The sequence below is a fragment of the Megalobrama amblycephala genome, linkage group LG9 (assembly GCF_018812025.1).
Source record: "Megalobrama amblycephala isolate DHTTF-2021 linkage group LG9, ASM1881202v1, whole genome shotgun sequence".
Taxonomy (NCBI): Eukaryota; Metazoa; Chordata; class Actinopteri; order Cypriniformes; family Xenocyprididae; genus Megalobrama; species Megalobrama amblycephala.
The window spans coordinates 16,515,510-16,538,929 of NC_063052.1; the positions used below are offsets into that span (position 1 = coordinate 16,515,510).

General features: G+C 36.7%; 2 protein-coding genes and 1 long non-coding RNA gene across 4 annotated transcripts; 2 read left to right on the plus strand and 1 right to left on the minus strand.

Moving 5' to 3' along the window:
- Positions 1-413: 413 nt before the first annotated feature.
- LOC125275160 lies at positions 414-3,248 on the minus strand. The gene is made up of 3 exons (XR_007186393.1): positions 2,879-3,248; positions 1,707-1,819; positions 414-939 (listed from the first exon to the last, which is right to left on the minus strand). It is a non-coding gene; the product is annotated as an uncharacterized LOC125275160 (long non-coding RNA).
- Positions 3,249-3,291: 43 nt separating this feature from the next.
- On the plus strand, positions 3,292-11,603 carry thap7 (THAP domain containing 7). Of its 2 annotated transcripts, XM_048201859.1 has the most exons (6): positions 3,292-3,428; positions 4,136-4,215; positions 4,288-4,389; positions 4,745-4,900; positions 5,237-5,365; positions 9,870-11,603. In XM_048201859.1, the coding sequence occupies exons 2-6, from the start codon at positions 4,136-4,138 to the stop codon at positions 11,416-11,418; spliced, it is 2,016 nt and encodes a 671-aa protein (XP_048057816.1). In that variant the 5' UTR covers positions 3,292-3,428; the 3' UTR covers positions 11,419-11,603. The 2 variants fall into 2 exon arrangements, with proteins under 2 accessions (XP_048057816.1, XP_048057817.1); XM_048201860.1 differs by lacking the exon at positions 4,288-4,389.
- Positions 11,604-14,835: 3,232 nt separating this feature from the next.
- Positions 14,836-16,629, plus strand: zgc:64022 (Ras-related and estrogen-regulated growth inhibitor-like protein). The gene is made up of 4 exons (XM_048201861.1): positions 14,836-15,234; positions 15,318-15,371; positions 15,483-15,559; positions 15,895-16,629. The coding sequence occupies exons 1-4, from the start codon at positions 15,120-15,122 to the stop codon at positions 16,309-16,311; spliced, it is 663 nt and encodes a 220-aa protein (XP_048057818.1). The 5' UTR covers positions 14,836-15,119; the 3' UTR covers positions 16,312-16,629.
- Positions 16,630-23,420: the final 6,791 nt, after the last annotated feature.

Consider the following 23,420-nt stretch of genomic DNA (forward strand, 5'->3'; position numbering starts at 1 on the left):
TCGTTTCTTACTGTATTCACAGAGACAAGAGCCGTCGTTATTTTCATTATTAAACACTTGCAGTCTGTATAATGCATAAACACAACTTCATTCTTTATAAATCTCTCCAACAGTGTAGCATTAGCCGTTAGCCACGGAGCACTATCAAACTCATTCATAACCCAATGTAAACCTCCAAATAAACACTGTACTTACGCGATTAGACATGCTGCATGACGAACACTTTGTAAAGATCCATTTTGAGGGTTATATTAGCTGTTTGAACTTTTTTTATGTTGTTTAAGGCAAGCGCGAGCTCATTGGGCGGGGAGCGTCAGCATTTAAAGGGCCACACACCCTGAATCTGCTCATTTATAATGATGTCCCAAAATAGGCAGATAAAAAAATGAATTAAAAAAAATCTATGGGGTATTTTGAGCTGAAACTTCACAGACACATTCAGGGGACACCTTAGACTTATATTACATCTTTTAAAAAAAAGTTCTAGGGCACCTTTAACACAACGTTATCTGAACGTTCAGGTTAAATCTTATGTTTTCTTATCAGTTCTAACAAATACTTTTACCTTTAAACAACTAAAGTGTTATATAATAATAACTTTAGTAGAGTTAGAGTTCAAGTTATGAGAGAGTTGTTCCTATTATTGGTTCAAAATACCAGTGTAATCATGCAGAAATAGCAATAGGCCTAAAACGTCATGCAAAGTCTGCCTTAAGTCTACAGCTGTGATGATGCAGACAACTTATAATGAGTGCTATTTATATGGTCTCACACTGGGGTAAGGCAGGCCTCTACTTCATAATAGTTCATTTTTATTCCTGAAATCAAACTTGCCTTTTCTTTTTGAGGCACTTTCAAGTCTTCCCGTCTTGAGCATGGTCAGGTCTACGGTTCTGGAGGCATACACCTTCCGGCTCAATGTTTTCCACAATTCCAAATCTAAAATGCAACAATGTTCAAAACTCAGTTGCATTATTCAAAACTCTACACAATTCACAAAACTATATACACAATATGCAAGGAACACCTTGGGCCCTATAATACACCCGGCGCAACGCGTTGACTTGTTGACAGTGCGTGTTTATTACACACAGGGATGCGCATCACACAAACATGCCAAATATTAAAAACAAAAGGATTACAGTGTAAAAGAATATTATTGTGTAGGCTACATAAATATAAAAATGTAATGATGAATAGTTATTGCGTGTATAAAAATTAGGCTACCTATTTTCAATTCAGCCTATTACTACTTATAATGATGAACGAAATTGGCTAATTAATTGAACAATTGGCTAATTAATTAAAGCGCCGTGCGCTTTACACTTTGCATTTAGATCGTTAAAATAGGGCCCCTTATCTCTTGCACTCTGTTCTTTGTTGGGCTTTTTCAGTTACAGTGCACTTCATAGAGTCCTGACACTTAATAGCCTAACACTATGAATACAAAATTCCAGTACTTTAACCAATTTTAGTCATTTTTCAATCTAGTTTTCTTGTGTACCACAATAGAATAGTTTGCTTAAAAAGGTAATGAAAACAAATTGAAACATATTTAACCAACACATTGTGTAAGCAGTTAAATTAAAAACTCGGGTACAACTAGGGTGACCACCACTATCATCCTCAAAGAGACAACTCTTTGAGTAATTGATAAACATGTATGGTAGTTCAGGGGATAAACGTGGACATTTGCAGTGAAATACCTTTGGTCTCTGATGTATCTGCAATTGCCAGCACTTTAACGTTGCAGATATTGTAGATGTCACTGTTTGTCCCACAGCCTGCACACCCTGGTCTTCAGATATTGTGACATGCACTGTAGCAAAAAAATATAAAAGTCTCAAAGTGCTGTGCATGAGATTGCTACATGCATTTCAGCTCAGCTCAGCTGATGTGTGAAATGCTAAAGCTCAGAAGCATGTCCTTGTTACAAACCACAAACACTTCACGTCAATATACATACTTGGAAATGCTCAGGAAATACTGTAGTTTTAATACATGAGCATATAAGCAATAATATTAATTGCATAGTGATTTGGTTTTTCTTGTATTGTTGATGAATAAGAAATGTGATGAAGCTACAGTATATTTAGTAATTCATGGAGCACAATGTAGGTCAGAGTACATATGAAGACTTCAGATGCAAAAAGTACCATACCTGTGTAAAGAACATGTATATCTAACAAACAGAAACATAGTGCAAATTAGTGTGTTAATGTCTAAATATAATGTCTTAATGTGTTAATGTCTAAGTATTTTCAAAATTCTGTATTTTTAACCCTGAAGTGCAGGCTTGGTTGGCAAACTTGAATACAAGACAATGTTTGGGTTGGAGATAAACTCTGCAGGACTGTAGCTCTCCAGGACCGACGTTCGCCAACCTTTGTCTAGACTTTTACGTGTCAATAATACACCCACAATAGGTGGCGCCAAATACGCGTAAAACGAGTGTGACATATTTTCAAAAAAAAATTATTTTATAAAAATGTTCTTTATAAAATACAAAATTTGGTCTTTTAAAAAAAGGGCGGGGGGTCGCCTGGCCGGCATACAACTTAACCTATCTTATCTGTCTTTCTTTTCCACTGTCTAGGCATTCTGTAAGATTATTAAAAAGTAACTGTTCTTAGTTGTATTTAAGGAGATGGTTGTAACACTTTTTAAAGATGTTTTAACCCAATTTAACCCTTTCAGCCAGTGTTTAGCTAGCTGTATTAGCATAATGGTTTGAAATTAGCAGGTTAAAATTGCATCATGTTTTGCCAGAGAAACTACAATTTAATCTAATATAAGTTATATGATTTTATCTGCAAAAGTTTAAGTACTAAACAAAATATAGTTTTATTCAAAAAAAAATAATAATAATAATTCTTACCTAAATATCTGTTTTTTCTTTATAAAATCTGCATGTACAGCCTTGACAACCATTCAAACGCCCCTCTGTTTATGGCCTCGCATCATAGGACTCCTAGCTTAACCCTGATTGGTCGAATCGGTGGCGTTACAACTCTCTCCATGTAAAAGTTTTTATCTAAAATGTAATAAATCAGTATAAACTCAAATGACTTTTGTTTCAAAATTATGACAGAAGTTCCACAGGGAATTATTTTTCATGGCAGGTGGTTTCTTGTGGTAATGCAAGCATAAGCTTATGTCTGAAGTTCCTAAAGAACATTTAAAAACAATTCCAAATGAACATGACATTAAGCATATCACATACATGGGTTTGTTTAGTGACTGCGATGTTATAAAAACATCATCAGTGCGCTGTCCATAGGCGCTGTCCCTTCAAATTGCAAAGTTACGTCCATTCGCAACGTCACAGTAATGCATAGCTGCGATTGGCTGCTGCAGAAAGGCGGGTCTAATCCACAGCGCCTAGGAAGAAGAAGACGGCCATTTTCGTGAGGTCGCAGGCCTTTGTGGTGAGTTTAAAGGATGATCTTAAAGACAGAAATTGATGAGAATGTTCTTTACCAGAAAAGCAGCCAGCATTTATATTCAGTAGTCTGGGTTTATATTGTTTCCAGATGAGCAACATATTAGCTTCCGCCTTAAGTATCGTCTGTTTTAGCAGCCTGCTATGTAGTTAAAGACGAAACTGCAGCCTCAAACACATCACATACATGAGCTGACAGCAAGTCGCATCGATACGGGCGATCGATCGCCGATAGTCGGCTGCTTGAAAAACTGCTAAAACAGAAAGATTTACGATGTAGGGCCTTTTATCACCATATGAACTGCCAGCAAAGAACTGGCATGCAGTTTGAAGCAAATTAAAACAGGAAAATATGTTAATTCTGAAAATCTAAAATAAATAATAAAATTACATTTATTTAGTTTTTATTTATTCATTTATTGTTATTATTATTGATGTTCTATTTATTATAATTATGTTCATTTATTATGTATATTATTTTTTAACTTATTATGTTCTTATTTTGTTATTTTTATTTTTACAATTTCCATTTAACTGCATCTTATTGGCAGGTAATAGTAGGTAACATGAAAAGTTAGGTCTGATCTCATTTAATTAAATCATTAAAAGCCATTAGTTTTTCTATTATTATTATTATTATTATTGTATTACAAATCTGATTTAACATTTGTCTTTTGTTTTGTTTTTTCCTAGATGCCCAGACACTGCTCTGCTGTAGGTTGCAAGTCACGAGACACAAAAGACGTTAGGAAATCTGGAATCACTTTTCACAGGTGCACAAATATGTTTCCAAATCAGTAGTGGCCATGTTGAAACCGACTTAATATTTTAATATTTGCATTCAGCCTTTTTCTTCCTTCTGTCCATGACCCTATCAGAGAACAGACCTATGGCCAACAACTGGAGAACCGCTGCTCTCTAACATGTTTATATTTCCACAGACACAGGTGGTTTCATTTTGATTAAGCATTAAAAAGCTTGATTTAAAAATAATGCAATGAACAATTACAATAGAAAGGATTTGTGATTTACAGTCTAATAGTTTGAAGACTGCCATGCCCTATGAATCAAAATATGGCCAAAATTTTGGTCAGCTCAAGACAAACTATAACGATTCATATCTGCCTCCTAGTGATCAATTCACTGAACTACATGAGATTACTAATAATTGTCAACTTTATTGTCAATATTCTTGTTTTGTGTTTTGAAAAAGAGTGTTAATGAATATAATATGTCTCAGCAGTAGTTGCTCAAGGGTAATTAAATGATCTTAACTTGTTAATATTGTTTATCATGTTACAGGTTGCCAAAAAAGGGAAACCCTCGTCGCACAACTTGGATTATCAACTCTCATCGCAAAGGCCCTGAGGGAAAAGGCCAGTGGGACCCCCAGAGTGGTTTCATCTATTTCTGTTCTAAACACTTCACCCCTGATAGCTTTGAACTCTCTGGAGTCAGGTCTGCTGCTTATTAGACTCTTAACTTTTCATAGAAGCAATTACCAAAATAAAGTTTACAATTAATTCTGCTGTTAAAATACAATATATATTAGCACCTGGTGTCACAGACATGTCTTAAGCCTAGTCCCAGACGAAAATGCATGTTTGAGCTTTTTTTTAACTGAAAGCAACCTGCACTGACATAAAATGTCAGTGCCATTGTTTTGTCTCAAATACTTAAATGTCCTAATTGAACTAAAGCCTAATCCTGGCTTAATCTAAGCCCTTTCTGTGAAACCAGGCCTAGAAGGTACAAATAAATAAATAATGTTGATACCTACTTTTTTTTTTTTAGTGGCTATCGCAGACTAAAGGAGGATGCAATTCCCACTATATTCGAAATTCAGCCTCATGAAAGAGGCACTGCTGGGAAATGTGCAACAAAACGGAGAGGCAGACCTCGAAATGTGGAAAAACTTATCAGGTATCTGAAAAAATTCACCTATATCTATTGTGCTTTCTCATGTGAAAAAAAGAATTGCACTTAATTGTATTGAACATGTACTTTAAATCTTCTAACTGTACTTGCAGGTTATGTAATATTAATGAAATAAACGGCCACTTTATTGTATATAAGAAGAGATTACAGTTTCATGACTTTCTTATCACACTTAAGTACACTTTTAAAATGTACACTTTGTGATATTGTCAAATTAACAGTTTTACATTAGTTTGTACATTTTAAATTATTGTTTTAAAAAACTTTGTAATGCTTTAAAGAAATACACATTTTAATTTGTTGACTAACATACTAAAATACAGGTACTTGATTTTAACTGTAAGGTGTTATTCGATATTACATGTAAAGTTTATATATTTAAAATGTACTAAATTGCAACTTCATCATTACAAATGTGTAATTAAGTATGTGTGTGTGTGTGTGTGTGTGTATATATATATATATATATATATATACAGGGCTTGACATTAACTTTTTTGCTCACCAGCCAATGTGGCTAGTGGTTTTCCAAAGTTACTAGCCACTCAGCATTTTCACTGGCCACAATTTTGCTGTTGGGAAATTACATTTTATATGATTAAAGTTGACTCTGGCATGCTTAAATTACTTGATTTTGAGTCATTTTACTTGATTTACAAGATTTAAAACCCTTTCAAACTTACAAATGCAGATTGACCACCCAAATCAAGACTATATACATTGTATATATCAGGTATTAGGGGTGTGACGAGACCAGTATCTCACGAGACGAGACGAGACTCGAGATTGAGTTCACGAGACGAGACAAGATGGCGAAATACATGACTAGAAAAAATATTCTGCAGGTGTATTTGAAATGTTTTAACTAATCATTTTGTAATCAATGTCATTTCAGTTCTACTTTCTGAGACTGAATTATCATATGCAGTAAAAGACAACAATACTCAAGCACTGTAAAAGGTTTTGCCACTAACTCAACTGACTGGCTTCTCTTCAGATCTTACTGTACATGAATTATGAACTTCTACAACTTTTGACCTCCTAACTGAACTCCTCTCCACAAACTGATCACAGAAATAAAAACAGTATAAATAAAAATGGTAACACTTTACAATAAGGTCTCATTTATTAACATTAATGTATTAACCGACATCAACTAACAACGAGCAATATATTTGCTACAGTATTTATTAATCTTTGTTTGTTAGTTGATAAAAATAGTCATTCATTGTTAGTTCGTGATAGTTCACAGTGCATTAACTAATGTTAACAAATGAAACCTTATTGTTTGTACTAGTAAATAATAAGAAGAGAAAACTGTTATTCATTTTTATGGTAACACTTTACAATAAGTGCAACCATAATCGCACTCTCTCAATATTCAAAGATCAAATAAGACCAAATTTTTCTTTGATACAGAGCTAGGAGATGGTTACAACTACACTGCCCAGCCTAAAATAGGTTTCATATTGAGAGATATTTGCATTCATCAGGGAGCCGCTTTCAAATGCGGGGTATTGAAATCACGTTTGAATGCGCGCGCGCGTTTACTTTCACTTTCAACGGTCGCGCGTACTCTGTAAATATGGAGCGGCGGCGACCGTTATCCAACTGAATTAAATGTTTTTTTTTTATTTAAATACAAAGCAAAACGACAGTGGAGGCATAATGTAAACGTAGCGGTGGCATATTCTTTCCTAATCATCCTAACACTCTGTCATGGCAACATCACGAGACTACTTTTCGCCTCGACGAGAAATCTCGTCACAGTTTAGTCTCGCGAGATCTCGTGCCACGAGATCTCGTCACACCCCTATCAGGTATGTATAGTTATTTTAGAAGCAAATTACAAATAGTAATTTAAAAAATATATTTTTTCTTTCAGATACATATGTTTATTTAGCATACATGTATACATTTATTTAACATTTTTGATGTTTGATTAACATTAATGACAGACAGGTATTTATTTGGGGGCTGCTGAATGCATGGACGTCATAAACTGACACATATCCAGTTTTTACCCACTTAGCCGTAAGCCATAGCCGACTGTACTCACGCGAGATACTCCACACGATGCATTTTGACATCCGTGTGTGCGTGTATTCAGGCGCAAGGAGAACTGATCGCGCGCGACAGAGAAAGCGCGCACGCGAGCGCTTCTGTTGTGTCATTCAGCGCGATTCCGCCTATCCCGCCTTCACTAACCGCAAGTTAATCAATAAAGAATTGTGACTGAATTGTAATTTTGTGATACGACGATCTTGGCTATTTTTCATTTGGCTGTAGGCTGAAATTATATTCAACCCGCCAAAGTGGCTAGTGGGAGTGGCTGTCTTACCCGCCACAGCTGAAATCTACCCGCATTTGGCGGGTTGGCGGGTGTTAATGTCAAGCCCTGTGTATGTATATATATATATATATATATATATATATATATATATAATCAGTTGTGTGCAGTGGTGTTCTGAAATGAGGCGGCCAACGATGACCTCAGTTTTTATTTATTTTTTATTTTTATAAGTTTAATGTAAATGATTAATGTCTGTTACTTTTAACGTTGTCACATTTTCTTTGTTAAATGAACATTACGTTGTATTACATCAAAAAAGAAACCAAATGCAATTCTATTTTGTATGTTTACATTAACAATGTAATTAATGTTCTATTTATTAAAACCAAGTCAATCTCATCAAGTCAGTGTTTTAAGCATTTTTACATTTATTCCAAAATAATAACTAAAGGTAGTAACAATTTAAACAATATATTTTAATTGTGTATTGATTTTCAGCTGTTCTTCTTAATAGTCAACTTATTTTGGATCATCAGTCATGCTCGGTAAACACTCTGTCACAGACACAAAGATGTATCTTTAATTTCACCAAGCTGACTTCTCACTAAAACCCCATGATGTCATGATGTTTTTAGGACTTTTTAAGTTTATGACGTGACAAAATGTGGTAATATCTAAAGTGGGTGAGCTGTTTACTTCCTTTTTAATTAGTCTTCCCATTGACGTCATCATTTTGTTCATGCAGAGTCAGACTGACACGCGGAACGCTCACGTAAACAAGAGTTGGGATTTATCATATCACATCCAATCATAACCGATCATATCCAATCATAGCGCGATGGAGGCATTGCCTCCTCTCACGTGACTTGAGCAGGGCTCAAGTAGTTTCATTCGAGGGCCGGATTATCAAATAAAAAAAAATAAAAAAGTTGAGGTGGGGGATGGGTCTTATTGGTAAAAATTATTTTATTAATTATTAGGCTTAAATGAAAATATTCTCACAGTGAGACTATGGTAACCACAGGTAAAACCATACATGGCTACTCACTACCACTGTCAAATGATATTATATTATGATATGTTATATAGGCCTATAAAAACGCCTAAACATATACATGACTATAACATTGTTTTCAATATAAACATTCCACATTTCCACAAACCATAGTAATTTACTACAGTTCATTCATGGTAAATGGTAAATCTGTAAGGGTGGTGATTTTGGGATTTAAAAGTCTTCTATCTTCATTCATGACATGTTTCTCCTGTTCTCCTCATCAGTCTTGTTGGGAATGTTGAGGCTGTTTCATCCGATTTAAAACTAGTTTAATCATTGAATGATTTGCTTCTCACAAGATGCCGCAACACTGTTTAATAATGGTGACTGGGAATGAACGCGCGGCTCCTTTAAGCTTTCGTTCCATTATCCACTGGGCCGTGCTGCGTAGTTCAAAGTAAACTAGTGAAACGCCTGAAAACAGCGCTATGTGTTCTGTATTTGTTGTTACTGACGAGAAACATCTACAGATGATTCAGTGACAGAGCAGTCCTGAATTAATCCAAATCTTTTCAGATCGTTATGCAAGTGCGTTTGGCCAATTCACGGAAAGAAAGAATCGAGACAAAAGAATGATAAATTCATGAACGATAGGTATCGCTGGTTGTTGACAGAAATACGGAACACACATAAAAACTGATGAAATATTCGCACAGAAAACGTCTCTCAGGTCAGTCGGAGGAGCGTGCATGGTACAAACAGTGCGTATATAACCGTACAGCTGCAGGCGCCACTGCAGCCACGTATCTAAACAAATTTAGCCACACCACCAAGAAAAGAGGAGGAGGGACATTGGGGTGATGATTGGCGGGCCAGATTTGGCCGGCAGGCCGCCAGTTGATGAGCCCTGCTTTAGGGGGCCATTCATTCTCTATGAGCTCAAGGGAGGCACAAGAGACTCAGACTCCAGCTGTTGCTTCACCTGCGGTTGTCACTGTTGGACAGTGTTCCTTCAGAAAAACGAGTGACTTGTACTCTATTTATTGTCACATTTTCTAATATTTGCATTGTTTATGTGTACCATAAATGCTTATCAGTACAGTCGGCAGTACACTATTGGACAGTAACCATATTTCAAAGACAATACAGTAGAAGTAATTATCAAATTACATATAAAGCTGTACTTATTTTTTTTCCAGTGTCAAGAACTCCAGTAATAATGAAGAGTCAGAAAGCCAAGAGATCTTCAACAATGAGACTGTGGTGCAAAAAGTAGCAGATAATGAGTGTGAAAAAGGCGAAGGGGAGGATAAGCATGATCAGCCTCAGCCTTCTTCTCAGGCTCCTCAAACCTCTGAAGAGACATTATTAGATGACCAACCACCTGACCCCTCTTCTCCTCAACCTTCTCCACGTCCACCCTCTCCATCCTGCTATATGAAACGCCTTCCCCCACCTCCTGGCTTTTACTTGCCGAAAGAACACAACTACGCTCAGCTGTGCCCTCTAGTGTGGCGAAAGCGCTACGACAAAGCCATCGACAGCTTGGAGAAAGCACTGCGTCTTCTGAGTGCCGCCCGACGGCGGGAGAACCGGCTACGCCATGCACTGCTGCGCCTCAGAGAGAACCGACTTAGGAGTACCCTATCTCGCACGCGAGACGGGGTGAAAGGAAAGGAGGCCCGGATAGGTAGGTTTTCAAGCTGGGCTGCTCAAAAGGGACAGGGAACGAAAGGGGAGAGAGGTTGCAATCTTGAGGGATTGGAGGAGAGTGCAAATGAAGGCACAACTGATGAAATAGATCTTCTCGCTGAGGGATGGAACGGACAGGGACAGAAAAGGGGAAAAGTCACAGCGGAAGAAGAAGAAGGATGCTGTTTTTATTGCGGAAGGGACAATGAAGGAAACAAAATAAGTGTGTACAAAGAGCCATCTGTAGGACCTGATGAGATTCAAGGATCCCAAGCAAGACATAAACCTAAGAGAATCCAGGAAGTCAAAAGGAAAGCCAAGGTGCTGAAAGAACAAAAGCCAGAGAGCTCTAGGACTGATGTGGCACATGTCGAGCAACAAAGCTACTACTTGTATTACTGTGAGAGCACAGAGAATGAGGACACAATGCAGGTGGTCACCATGGAATTGCAACCGCACCAATTGAACACAGAGGAGGATGGATCTCTTGAGCTCCACAATAATACAGAAGCAATCCAGCAACTCGCTCTACTCCATCCACAGACTGACATGCACGCTGCGTCTGGATCTATTCAATGCTCAGCAACATTACAGGAAACGTCTACGCCATTCCATCTGCAGCAAATCCAGGTGCTTCAGCCGCATCAACAACTTCTTCTCCCTGACCTCACCACAAAGGAAAAGAGTGAAACGGAAATTGAGCAGGGAGAGGGACAGCAGTTCTACTGGATACAGGACAAAGCTGATGATCATGTCCTACTGATGCCAGTTGCTACCGAAACGGGGGAAAGGAACAGAGTCGATGTTGAGACTGTGATTGAGACAGTGCAGCCTCACGCAATATTGGATAGATTTCAGTCAAAGGCCGCTGAAGAAAGGGATGGACTGACTGTGAAGTGTGATTCCATGACACTGGCGTCTACGGGGTGGGAAAACGGTCAGCTCACACACCAGACGGACATGAGGCCCACAGCAGTGGGGGGAGATGTCAGAGAGAGACTGAAGGAACATTTAGAGGGGTTTCAGCTTCAGCTTAGCAGCGAGTTTATTGACTGAACTGCTCAACATGATACGTCTCTGTTGTTATATTATTATCTAATGGTTTTATTCTCTTATTTATTCTACATGGAAGACATCAGCATCATTTTCATATTTTGACAGAATATTGTTTAATAGAAATTTAATACATTGGTATTTTAATTGGAAAGCCGTAATTCAATAAAACTCTTTGGTTACTAAAATGTGTGTGCTGGGCAATGTTTAGTAAATGGATGCATTAATACAGATCAAATAATTTCTTCGTGGCATTGCAGTTAGACTGTGTACAAAAAGGCCCAAATTACAGAGTTAAAAGCTAAAAGAACTGACACGAACTTGGGAAGTAGGCCTAATTTGAATTCACGTTTAAATCCAACTCCATTATTCTTCCCTGTCTATACTGTATACTTTCATACCCATGAACAAAGAATGGGCCAAAATTAAGTATACATGATACATCCCTTCTGTTGTTGGCTTCCAAAGATTTTAATCATACTTTTCATTTATCTTAATAGAAGAATAACAATAACACTCATTAAATAAAAATTAACTAGTATTACAGAAATTATAACTAGTTAATATTTTACATATGGGCATTGATTTAATTTAAATATGTCCCAGACCAGAGACTGATGGGCTCCCCCTGCTGAGCTCTTCTTTATCCCATCTACTTGCATTCATTGTCAGTAGTTTGGGGTCAGTACTTTTTTTTTTTTTTTTTTTCCCCATTAAATGGTGATCAAAAGTAAAAGTACTTTTACATTGTTACAAAAGATTTTTTAAAATAAATGCTTTTATTATTATTTTTTTCAATTTATTTACTTTTTGTTTATCTACAAAAGTATTAAGCAGCACAACTATTTTCATATGATAATATTCAATTATCATGTTGTTGATAATACAACTATTTTTATTGATAATAATTAAGAAATGTTTCTTAAGCACCAAATCAGAATGATATTTCACAATATTAATGTTTTTACTGTTTTGATCAAATAAATTCTGTATTGGTGAGCAAGAGACTTATTTCAAAAACATTCATCTTAGCAACCCCAAACTTTGAATGGTAATGTGAACATCTTATAGGGAATATTTTTCATTGCCACTGTCATCTTTGGCCTATAAAGCCGACTTAATTTTCAGATGAGGGCTTACAGGGATAGTTCACCCAAAAATGAAAATTTGATGTTTATCTGCTTACCCCCAGCGCATCCAAGATGTAGGTGACTTTGTTTCTTAAGTAGAACACAAATGATGATTTTTAACTGCAACCGTTGCCTTCTATCAGTCAAATAATGAGAGTAAATGGGAACTCTATCAATAAGAGTCGAAAAAACTTGCATAGACAAATCCAAATTAAACCCTGCAGCTCGTGACGACACATTGATGTCCTAAGACATTTATATAACAATGATATTTATATCATTTTTTACCTCTAAAACACCACAATGTCCAACTGCATTCAGCACTCGCTTAGTAAGGTCTGATCGTGCTCTGACAACGGCAGTGATGTCTCGTGCTTATACTATACTAGTGCATTTTTTGCCTTTAATTTTTTAGAGGTAAAAAATGATATAAATACTGTTCGGTTTCTCACACAAACTGATCGTTTCGTGTCTAAGGACATCAATGTGTCGTCACGAGCCGCAGGGTTTAATTTGGATTTGTCTATGCATGTTTTTTCAACTCTTATTGATAGAGTTCCCATTCACTCGCATTATTTGACTGACAGACAGCAACGGTTGGAGTTAAAAATCATCATTTGTGTTCTACTGAAGAAACAAAGTCACTTACATCTTGGATGTGCTGGGGGTAAGCAGATAAACATCATATTTTCATTTTTGGGTGAACTATCCCTTTAAATGATATAGCCTACTTAATTTTGTTCTTCAGTTCACAAAGCAATTGACTGATGCAACATGTTTGTTACTTTCTCACTCAGATATTGAGCATTTCCAAATTACCTCAAATTATAATAAAAACATCCACTATCTTCTCTTTCTGCCCAGGTCAACATCTTCAGTAAAGCTGCTTTAAAGTTTAAACACTTTATTATTGTATAACACAGGCAACAATGCATGGCATATTACCGTGGTCCAACAATCTGATGCAGATAGTCTTTTTTTTTTTTAGTTTATTTCTGTTTTCTGCAGAGTTCTGTGAATCGTGTTCTTCCGCAGTTGTTGAATAAACGAGATAAAACATGTACATATCACTGACAGCGCATAATGCACGTAGGACCTACAAGTGACCGTAAGGTCTATTTGAAGGTAACAATGGACAATATTACCATAACGGCGCCATTACCATAATGTGAATTTCCTCTCATTAAATCTCAAAAACTCCCTTGCAGTGTTTATTTACCATGTATTTTAGACTAATTTAGATTTAGTATGCTTTTTTATTTATCCATTTGTTCTGTTGCAGCTAGTTATAAAATCTCTTGATTCCCCGTCATTTCTTAATGTGACCACCAGGAGGAGCAGCGCGAGTGTTGAGAAAGATTTCATTCCACAGAGTGTATAAGTGCATAGTGTATAGTGCGTCGTTTGAGACGCAACTTTTATTCTTAAAATATGGATAAATTGGTTAATTTAAAACTTTAAAAAATAAATATATCACAAAGAAATCCAGGAATCCATGAAAAAGGTGTAAATACTGACGATTAATGGCTGATGTTTCATTTTCCAAATTTGTCTGAGCACAATAGGTAAATTAGTCTATGGTCTATGTTGATCTATAGGCCTACCTTGTCATTTAGAGGAGAAATGTTGTTTTTGGATAATTCATTCATTCATTCATTCATTCATTCATTCTCTGTTGTCTCAAACCTCTCGGAGCCTTGGCTGCTTCTAACTCTTTTGGAAGTAGAAATTGTCGCATATGCCACTTGGTGTCGCTCTTTAATAATTAGCAGAGTATGTTGATGTCAAAAAATGGACTCAGAGATTGCAGATAAACGATAAGAGCAATCATATGCTCACAGCAATGAGATTTAGAGCAGAATCTGAACAATGTAATTTAAAGAAAATTGTCATTTAACGGTTAATGAAGACCGTGGCAGCTGTAAGGACCCCCTCCTCAATGCAAGCTGGAGAATTGCGTATTGTCATGATTTTAAAAGCGTTTGCCATGGCAGATCAAGAAGGGCTATATGCCTGTGTTGTTTTGCTAATTTAATGTAGTCGTAATTAGTTGCTAAAGACAACATCTCATTTAGAAGCATTTGCAATTCATAGCCCATCGCTGGATGGGTGTCATGCCTTGACAAGAGCCGTTACTGAAATGTGATAAACCTTGAGTTATACTAATAATAATAATAATAAAGTTATGTTATCCACGAATCAATGTACATTACATTGTTGACGTTTTAAAAAATAAAAAAATAAATAACTAGCTGTCCACTTCATCCAAATTTCATAGACCTACTTCACAATGGCACATTCGATAATTAAAAAAAAAAAAAATGTATATTTTGCTGTTTATTTATATTATATACTGAATTTCCAAAAATAATATTTTTCTGTGCGTAGAGAAAAATATTGTAATAAATTATACCTCAAAAAAACAAGACGCTCTTCGTTCTGATTGGTCACTCTGGAGGAAGCCCCGCCCAGGCATATTGAGACTATTTAAACACGCATTCTAGTGCGCTTCGCTATGTTCAACACCTGCACATTGTGGGACTCTACCAACACCCTGTTCCAGCATTCCCACCAATGGTTGTTCAAGTGAAACCACGCATTCGCTACAGCAGCAAAACCATGGAAGGCAACCAGCAGAAAGTGGAGGCCAACATTTTGTTACTTGGAGCTGAGAACGTTGGAAAGTCTGGTAAGTTCTGCAGCAACCTTGCCTGTATCTTAATTTACAGTCTGAATTACAGCTCTAACGACCTCTATTTTTATTCTTCACAGCCCTAACCGTGCGCTTTCTAACGAGGCGATTCATTGGAGAATATGGAGATATAGGTAAACAGATTAGCCTACTGATTATCACTTGCTTGTCTTGATGCCCATTGTGATTTGCAGTAAAATAACCTTCGTTTTGCTTAATATTTGTTTTGTTTTTTTAATTCACAGAATCAATATACAGTCACACCGACAAGATCGACGGGCGTGATATTTGCTTCAACATCTGGGATTCGCTTTGCCCTCAGGTAAGCATCGTTTTGCAAATTCCACGATAAAAGAATGCTTGGAAGTGTTTTGCATGGCAGTAGTATGGCAAGCCATTTTAACATTTAACATAAATATATTTCTTAAAACGATCTACTAGTTTTATTAAATAAATCAGTTACAACTAGCAGTTGGGATATGTGAACTAACATCTAAAAAAATTACAAATAAATGACTAATACTAACTTTTGGGATGGTTGTGAGCGACTAATAAACTAGTAGTACCTATTGAATAGTTTCTGGTAATAAGTACCAGCAAAAATTGGAGTAGGCCTAAATAAGTGAATAGAAGTAATGGATAAATATCTTGTTTCAGAACGGAGAGGAGTCAGGATACATCAGCGACAGACAGCTGCAGTGGGCGGACGGCTATATCCTTGTTTACAGCATCTGTGACCGCGCCAGCTTCAATGTGGTGCGGCAACAAGTGCAGTGCATACGACAAGCCAAGCAAAAACTGGCCAGCACAGCTCAGATCATAATCGTGGGGAATAAGAGAGACCTCCAGCACCGACGTACAGTGTCAAGTGAGGAGGGCCGGCTGCTGGCGCTCTCGGCGGACTGTGGGTTTTTTGAGGTCTCCGCTGCTGAGACGTACCACGGAGTGCTGATGGTGTTTCATGAACTGTTTGAGCTCATCCGAGAGGCGAGGGCACTCAAGAAGGGCACCGCAGGCTTCAAAGGTATCGTGAGGAGCATGTCGGCCGTATTTGGAAGGAAGCGGACTGAATAGTTTTACATTTCCCCTTTAAAGCGGTGGAAGAATCGGGGATAAGCCCTTTATGAAATCCATATTGGAAAAAAGACTGATTATTGATCTCAACTGGATTTTTGCAAGTTGACAATCTTAGGGGCCGTTCACACTGTGTTCCATCTGTGCTATTTTTAGTTGGTCTATGTATGGACAGACATCTTTGGCCATTATGTCGCTGTTTTTTGCCACCTTACACCATGAGCATCACTTAAGGTGTCTGTCAAGTTAAAAATGTCTCTAGACCCCCTTCTGTTTTATTGCTTTGTTCTGTTTTTGAATAAAGAAATGTGTCCTGTGTGAAAGGCCCCATATTCCTGAATGTTCTAAGAATGTTCAATTTAGATTTAAGTTTAAGAATAGTACTGTCTCATTGCTCACTCTGGTTTTTTTTAATATACTGTATGTTGTAAACTGTCAGTTCTCTCTTTGTACTTCTACCAGTTTTACTGTAGCTAATAAGTGCAATTGTTGTGTCAATGCTTCTTAGCCCCTATGCAATTAAATGACACAGGTTCTAAATGTGGCCTCCAACACATGATACATGAATATTGTGACAATGTAGCATTTTTCAGTGAAAATATTCAGATTATTTGTTTTGCTCCTAAGAAGTCCATGCATAATGGTCATATAAAGTGCTAAAAGTGGAAGACTTTCTTTTTACAGTCATGTAAATTGACATTATTTCAAAATTATGCCCATTTTTACCATGGTTGATCCTTAACTTTGTTCAGTATAATGTATTTTTAAAGTCCTAACTGTTTCATTCAATGCATTAGTGTTGCTAACTGTTAAACACAGATGTTTGTATATATTGCAAGTGCAAAACTATATGTTAATATTGTTTTATAATAAAACATGTTAAAGATTTAAATTTCTCTGTTGCTTTTTTTAGGTATAGTTACAGCACAATGTGCTGTTCCATTAAATAATCATGTGACCATATCTAGCCAAATGCATAAATGTAATACTAATAGCAGTAATGCATCCTTTATAATCTGCAGCTTGTCTTAAAATGGTGATTGGCCTCCTTGCTTCCTAATAGCTCTGACTCTAATCACTATTCAGACTGCTGACAATGACATCCTTAATTTATGAATTCAAGATTGTGGTGCTGGGCAATGTCTGTACTCAAGATCACCAACAGTGTGCACATTTCAGACGCTACTGAATTCATTGGTATCAAAGTTGGCAAGGAAAAATCCTGGAAAACTGACCTTCTGATTGAAATGTGTTTAGAATTGAATTGTTAACAGAGAGAAAAAATTAAGGACTGGCACTCAATCTACTTGCAAAGACCACACCCTATTGTTTTATTCATATTAATATTTACACTTACTACTGACCTGTGTGTACTGTATTTTTCTCACCTGTTAAATTGAGTTTTTTTGTTTGTTTTTAACACATTTTGAAAGACCAGACCACTATTTCAGCATTAAGCAGAAAAATGACCTTTTGTCCCTGTAAGATCAAGATAATCACACATTATGTGTATGACATTAGGGTATAACGGATTAAAGAAATGAAACTACAAAAATTCAATTACACTGAAAGCCTAAATTGAACGATTTATTACCTTTGTTTCCTTGCACCCCTTCAGTCTTAATCCCTAAATATGAGTAAATTACAAAGCTCAGTCAATCTTAAAGGGTTAGATCACCCAAAAATGAAATTTCTGTCATTAAGTACTCACCCTCATGTCGTCCCAAACCTTCATTCATCTTCAGAACACAAATTAAGATATTTTTGATGAAATCCGAGGGTATCTGATCCACACAGAGGTCCAGAAAGGTAAAAAAGACATCGTCATTGCGACATGACTGCAGTGGTTCAACATTAAAATTATGAAGCGACGAGAATACTTTTTGTGCGCAAAAACAAACCAAAAATAACAACTATATTGAACTAATTCGTCTGTCCCCTGTCATAACGGTAGGCTATTTTCATTGTAGAGCTTCAGTGTTTATGTCTGAATGCGGGCTCAGTATTGCCCGACTCCTGCGTCAGCATCACACGCATGCGTCGTACTACTCACGTGACCAGAGCTGGCCAATAATGAGCTGTCGTTCGGACGTAAACACTGAAGCTCTGCAACGAAAATAGCTTAGCAGTACGACGGGACAGATGAATTATTATTTTTGTTTTATTTTTGTGCACAAATGTATTCTCCTCGCTTCATAATATTAAAGGGTTAGTTCACCCAAAAATGAAAATTATGTCATTTAACCCATTCACATACCTTCGTTCATCTTCGGAACACAAATTAAGATATTTTGGTTAAAATCCGATGGCTCCGTGAGGCCTGCATAGGGAGCAATGACATTTCCTCTCTCAAGATCCATAAAGGTACTAAAACATTTTTAAATCAGTTCATGTGAGTACAGTGATTCAATATTAATATTATAAAGCAACAAGAATATTTTTGGTGCGCCAAAAAAACAAAATAGTGACTTATTTAGTGATGGTCAATTTCAAAACACTGCTTCAGGAAGCTTCGAAGCATAATGAATCAGTGTATCGAATCATGATTCGGATCGGGTGTCAAACTGCCAACGGCTGAAATCACATGACTTTGGCGCTCTGAACAGCAGATTCGACACGCTTATTCATTATGCTCCGATGCTTCCTGAAGCAGTGTTTTGAAATCGGCCGTCACTAAATAAGTCGTTATTTTGGTTTTTTTGGCGCACCAAAAATATTCTTGTCGCTTATTAATATTGAACCACTGTACTCACATGAACCGATTTAAATATGTTTTTAGTGCATTAATGGATCTTGAGAGAGGAAATGTCATTGCTCCTATGAAGGCCTCACGTAGCCATCAGATTTCAACTAAAATATCTTAATTTGTGTTTCGAAGATTAACGAAGGTCTTAAGGGTGTGGAACAGCATGAGGGTAAGTAATAAATGACAGAATTTTCATTTTTGGGTGAACTAACCCTTTAAGGTTGAACCACTGTAGTCATGTTGACAGTTTTTACAGTGTCTTTAGTACCTTTCTGGACCTCAAAAGGTGCAATGTCGTTGCTGCCTATGTGTGGATCACATACCTTCGGATTTCATCGAAAATATCTTAATTTGTGTTCCGAAGAAAAACACCTTACGGGTTTGGGACGACATGAGGGTGAGTACTTGATGACAGAAATTTCATTTTTGTGTGAACTAACCCTTTAATCTTAGTGTAAAGTCACTTCCTCTTGTCAACTGAGCACTTTTGTAAAGCAACCCATTTTTCCCATGTGTAAATAAAGTGGTAATCTTCCTGGTCTTATAATGGAAGTAAAGCTGTTGTGTCCCAAGTCCAGACACCTGAGCATCACATGTTCATTCATTCACATATAAGCAAGCTCAGAGCGGATCAGATCACATGTAGGGCCCATTGCCAGTTAAGTGGGATCTATGTGGGATTTCTGTACATGACTTTACTGTTCCTACAAAAAAAAAGACTAATCATCACATATATTGTGATACACATTGATGACACCAAAAATTAGTGCAATGAAAATGTGTATCATATATACCAGACTGTGGCCAACATATTGACGTATATGAAACCTAAAGCAAACAGTACTCACACAGGTTTTCCACATTTCAAAAGTTTCAAGGAGGTAAAAAAGAACCAATTTGCTTGTCCACTCTTTAGAAAAACAATTCTTAGAAGTGAATGAGAGTACAACAATTGTCTTATTCTTCAGTACAGAAAAGAAAGAAAAGGGAAAATAAAAAGATTGAGAAAGAGTAAGGGGCAGCTGGGTCTTTCTGACAGTGCCCCCCTCCAGCCAAGTGGGCGCTTTGCGGGGGAGCTGACTGAGACTGTAAAAGCTGTTGCTATGCGCACCACAATAACCCTCGTCAGTGTGTAATGACATCATTGACGCAGACGTGTCTCCATCCAGAGAACGCCTCAGTGACACACCAGCCTGAATTCCTCCTACAACCATGTGTACGCTAACGTTTACACACAACATTACGCATGAATATTCACAGTGTGCCATGGGGTATCATTTTCTGGCATATTTTATCACTCTTTCACAGCAGAGGCAATAATAAGGGGGTCTTTCTCAGGAAATGGTGCCATTTTTGATATTTCATCATTTCATTTCAAAAGGTTACCTCTGAGCTTTCAGGAAATCATATTTTCCCATCTCAAGCACAAAGTGCCAGGGATATAAGCATCATAAACACTGGGAGTCTACATCTGGGGAATCTTTTCCCATCAGCATTCTTATTAGCCTATATCTGATCCAAAATATGTGGCAAGAAATGAAAATTCACATTATCTTTAAATGCATGTTATAGATGTTATTGTTAATAATTCATCCATGCATATGTTTCCTTTAAAAACAAATAACCTTTGATTATTTTTTAATTAATGTTTAATCAAAATGTTATTACTCAATCTTCTGGTGAAACGATGGACTTCTCTCTGGTGACATATGTGGTTATTTAGTCCACTTAAACCCTCCACAAATAATTTCAATCATCAACATTATTTTCAGTAATCTGTTGCACTCAGTTGTACATCACAATACAAAAGAAAAGAAGAAAACACATGAAAACTCCCATTTCATTGCAATTTTAAAATCTTTATCTAACCTTAAAGAACACCATTATTTGAGCCCCATCCCAGTATGGAATTCACATGCTTAGAATTAGACTATTTAACTGATAGTATTAGCCTTATACTAAATCACACATTGTAACTGACAAAAATGTTTGTAACCCATGACAATTTTTTTTCATCGATCATCTTACATTTAAAATGTTTTGGAGTTGAAAGTAATGGGGTTGACGATCTAATAACACACTTACAAGTATATCCAGCAAATATCATCTCACAAATCATATATTGACAGTCACTATTGCTGTGCTTTATTCCAAGAACAATATTTATTTGAAAATACAAAGTTCACTATACAGGTGCTTGTCATATAATTAGAATATCGTGAAAAAGTTCATTTTTTTTGTAAATTATTTTTAAAAATGAAACTTTCATATATTCTAGATTCCCTACATGTAAAGTAAAACATTTCACAAAAGTTTTTTTTTTTTTTGTTTAATTTTGATGATTAGAGCGTACAGCTCATGAAAGTCCAAAATCCAGTATCTCAAAATATTAGAATATTTCCTAAGATCAATCAAAAAATGGATTTTCAAAACAGAAAAGTTCAAGTTCTTTAAAGTATGTTCATTTGTACACTCAATACTTGGTCAGCAGCACATATTACAGCAAATGACTTGCTCCTAGCACAAATTACAGCATCAGTGAAGTGTGGCATGGAAGTGATCAGCCTGTGGCACTGCTGAGGCACTATTGAGCCTTCAGATCATCTGTATATTGTTGGATCGACTGTTTCTCATCTTTCTCTTGAAAATATCCCATAGATTCAGGGGTCAGGCATGTTGGCTGGCCAATAAAGCACAGTAATATCATGGTCAGCAAACCACTTGGAAGTGGTTTTTGCATTGTGGGCAGGTGCTAAAGTCCTGCTGGAAAAGGAAATCAGCATCTCCATAAAGCTTGTCAGCAGATGGAAGCATAAAGTGCTCCAAAATCTCCTGGAAGATGGCTGCCTTGACTTTGCACTTGATAAAACACAATGGACCAACACCAGCAGACGTCACGGCCCCCCAAATCATTACTAACATCAGAAACTTCATACTAGACTTCAAGCATCTTGGATTCTGTGCCTCTCCAGTCTTCTTTCAGACTCTGGGACCATGATTTCAACATGAAATGCAAAATTTACTTTTATCTGAAAAGAGGACTTTCGACCACTGTTCACTGTCCAGTTCTTTTTCTCCTTAGCCCAGGTAAGATGCTTCTGATGTTGTTTCTGTTTCAGAAGTGGCTTGGTAGTCCTTTTCCTGAAGATGTCTGAGTGTGGTGACTCTTGATGCGCTGACTCCGGCTTCATTTGACTCATTGTGAAGCTCTCCCAAGTGTCTGAATCGGCTTTACTTGACAGTATTCTCAAGCTTGTGGTCATCCCTGTTGCTTGTGCACCTTTGCCTTTGCCTACCCAATTTCTTTGCATTTAATATGCTTTGATACATCACTCTGTAAACAGCCACCACATTCAGTAATGACCATCTGTGACTTACTCTCTTTGTGGAGGCTGTCAATGATTGTCTCCTGGACCATTGTCATGTCAGCAGTCTTCCCCATTAGTGTGGTTTCAAAGAACAAGAGATACCTGGAATTTATACTGTAGGGATGGTCATTTAATGAAACTCAAATGTAAATATTCTAATATTTTGAGATACTGGATTTTGGACTTTCATGAGCTGTACGCTCTAATCAACAAATTTAAAAAAACTTTTGAAATGTTTTACTTTACAAGTAGGGAATCTAGTATAAATGAAAGTTTCATTTTTCAAAATAATTTACAATAAAAAAATGAAAAAAACTTTTTCACGATATTCTAATTATATGACCAGCACCTGTATATATAGTCTTTTCATAAGTTATTTTTGAGCTTGATAAGACAAATTTAAAGCGCTAGTTCACCCAAAAATGAAAAATCTGTCATTAATTACTCACCCTCATGTCATTCTACACTCGTAAGACCTTCGTTCATCTTCGGAACATAAATTAAGATATTTTTGATGAAATCTGATGGCTCAGTGAAGCCTGCATTGCCAGCAAGACAATTAACATTTTCAATGCCCAGAAAGCTAAATGTATTTAAAATAGTTCATGTGCCTGCAGTGATTCAACCTTAATGTTATAAAGCGAAGAGAATACTTTTTGTGCGCCAAAAAAAAACAAATAACGACTTTATTCAACAATATCTAGTGATGGGCGATTTCAAAACACTGCTTCATGAAGCTTCAAAGCTTTATGAATCTTTTGTTTCGAATCAGTGTTTCGGAGCGTGTATCAAACAGGTATCAAACTGCCAAAGTCACGTGATTTCAGTAAAAAAGGCTTCGTTACATCATAAGTGTTTCGAAATTTCAATGGTTCACCACTGGGGGGTGTGACTTTGGCAGTCTGATTCATGCTCCGAACCACTGATTCGAAACAAAAGATTCGTAAAGCTTCGAAGCTTCATGAAGCAGTGATTTGAAATTGGCCATCACTAGA

Coding starts and splice junctions, on each gene's coding strand:
- thap7 (XM_048201859.1), top strand. CDS start 4,136: ATGCCCAGACACTGCTCTGCTGTAGGTTGCAAGTCACGAGACACAAAA. Junction 4,390..4,744: donor TTATATTTCCACAGACACAG/GTGGTTTCATTT, acceptor ATCATGTTACAG/GTTGCCAAAAAAGGGAAACC. Junction 4,901..5,236: donor TTTGAACTCTCTGGAGTCAG/GTCTGCTGCTTA, acceptor TTTTTTTTTTAG/TGGCTATCGCAGACTAAAGG.
- zgc:64022 (XM_048201861.1), top strand. CDS start 15,120: ATGGTTGTTCAAGTGAAACCACGCATTCGCTACAGCAGCAAAACCATG. Junction 15,372..15,482: donor TGGAGAATATGGAGATATAG/GTAAACAGATTA, acceptor TTTAATTCACAG/AATCAATATACAGTCACACC. Junction 15,560..15,894: donor GGGATTCGCTTTGCCCTCAG/GTAAGCATCGTT, acceptor ATCTTGTTTCAG/AACGGAGAGGAGTCAGGATA.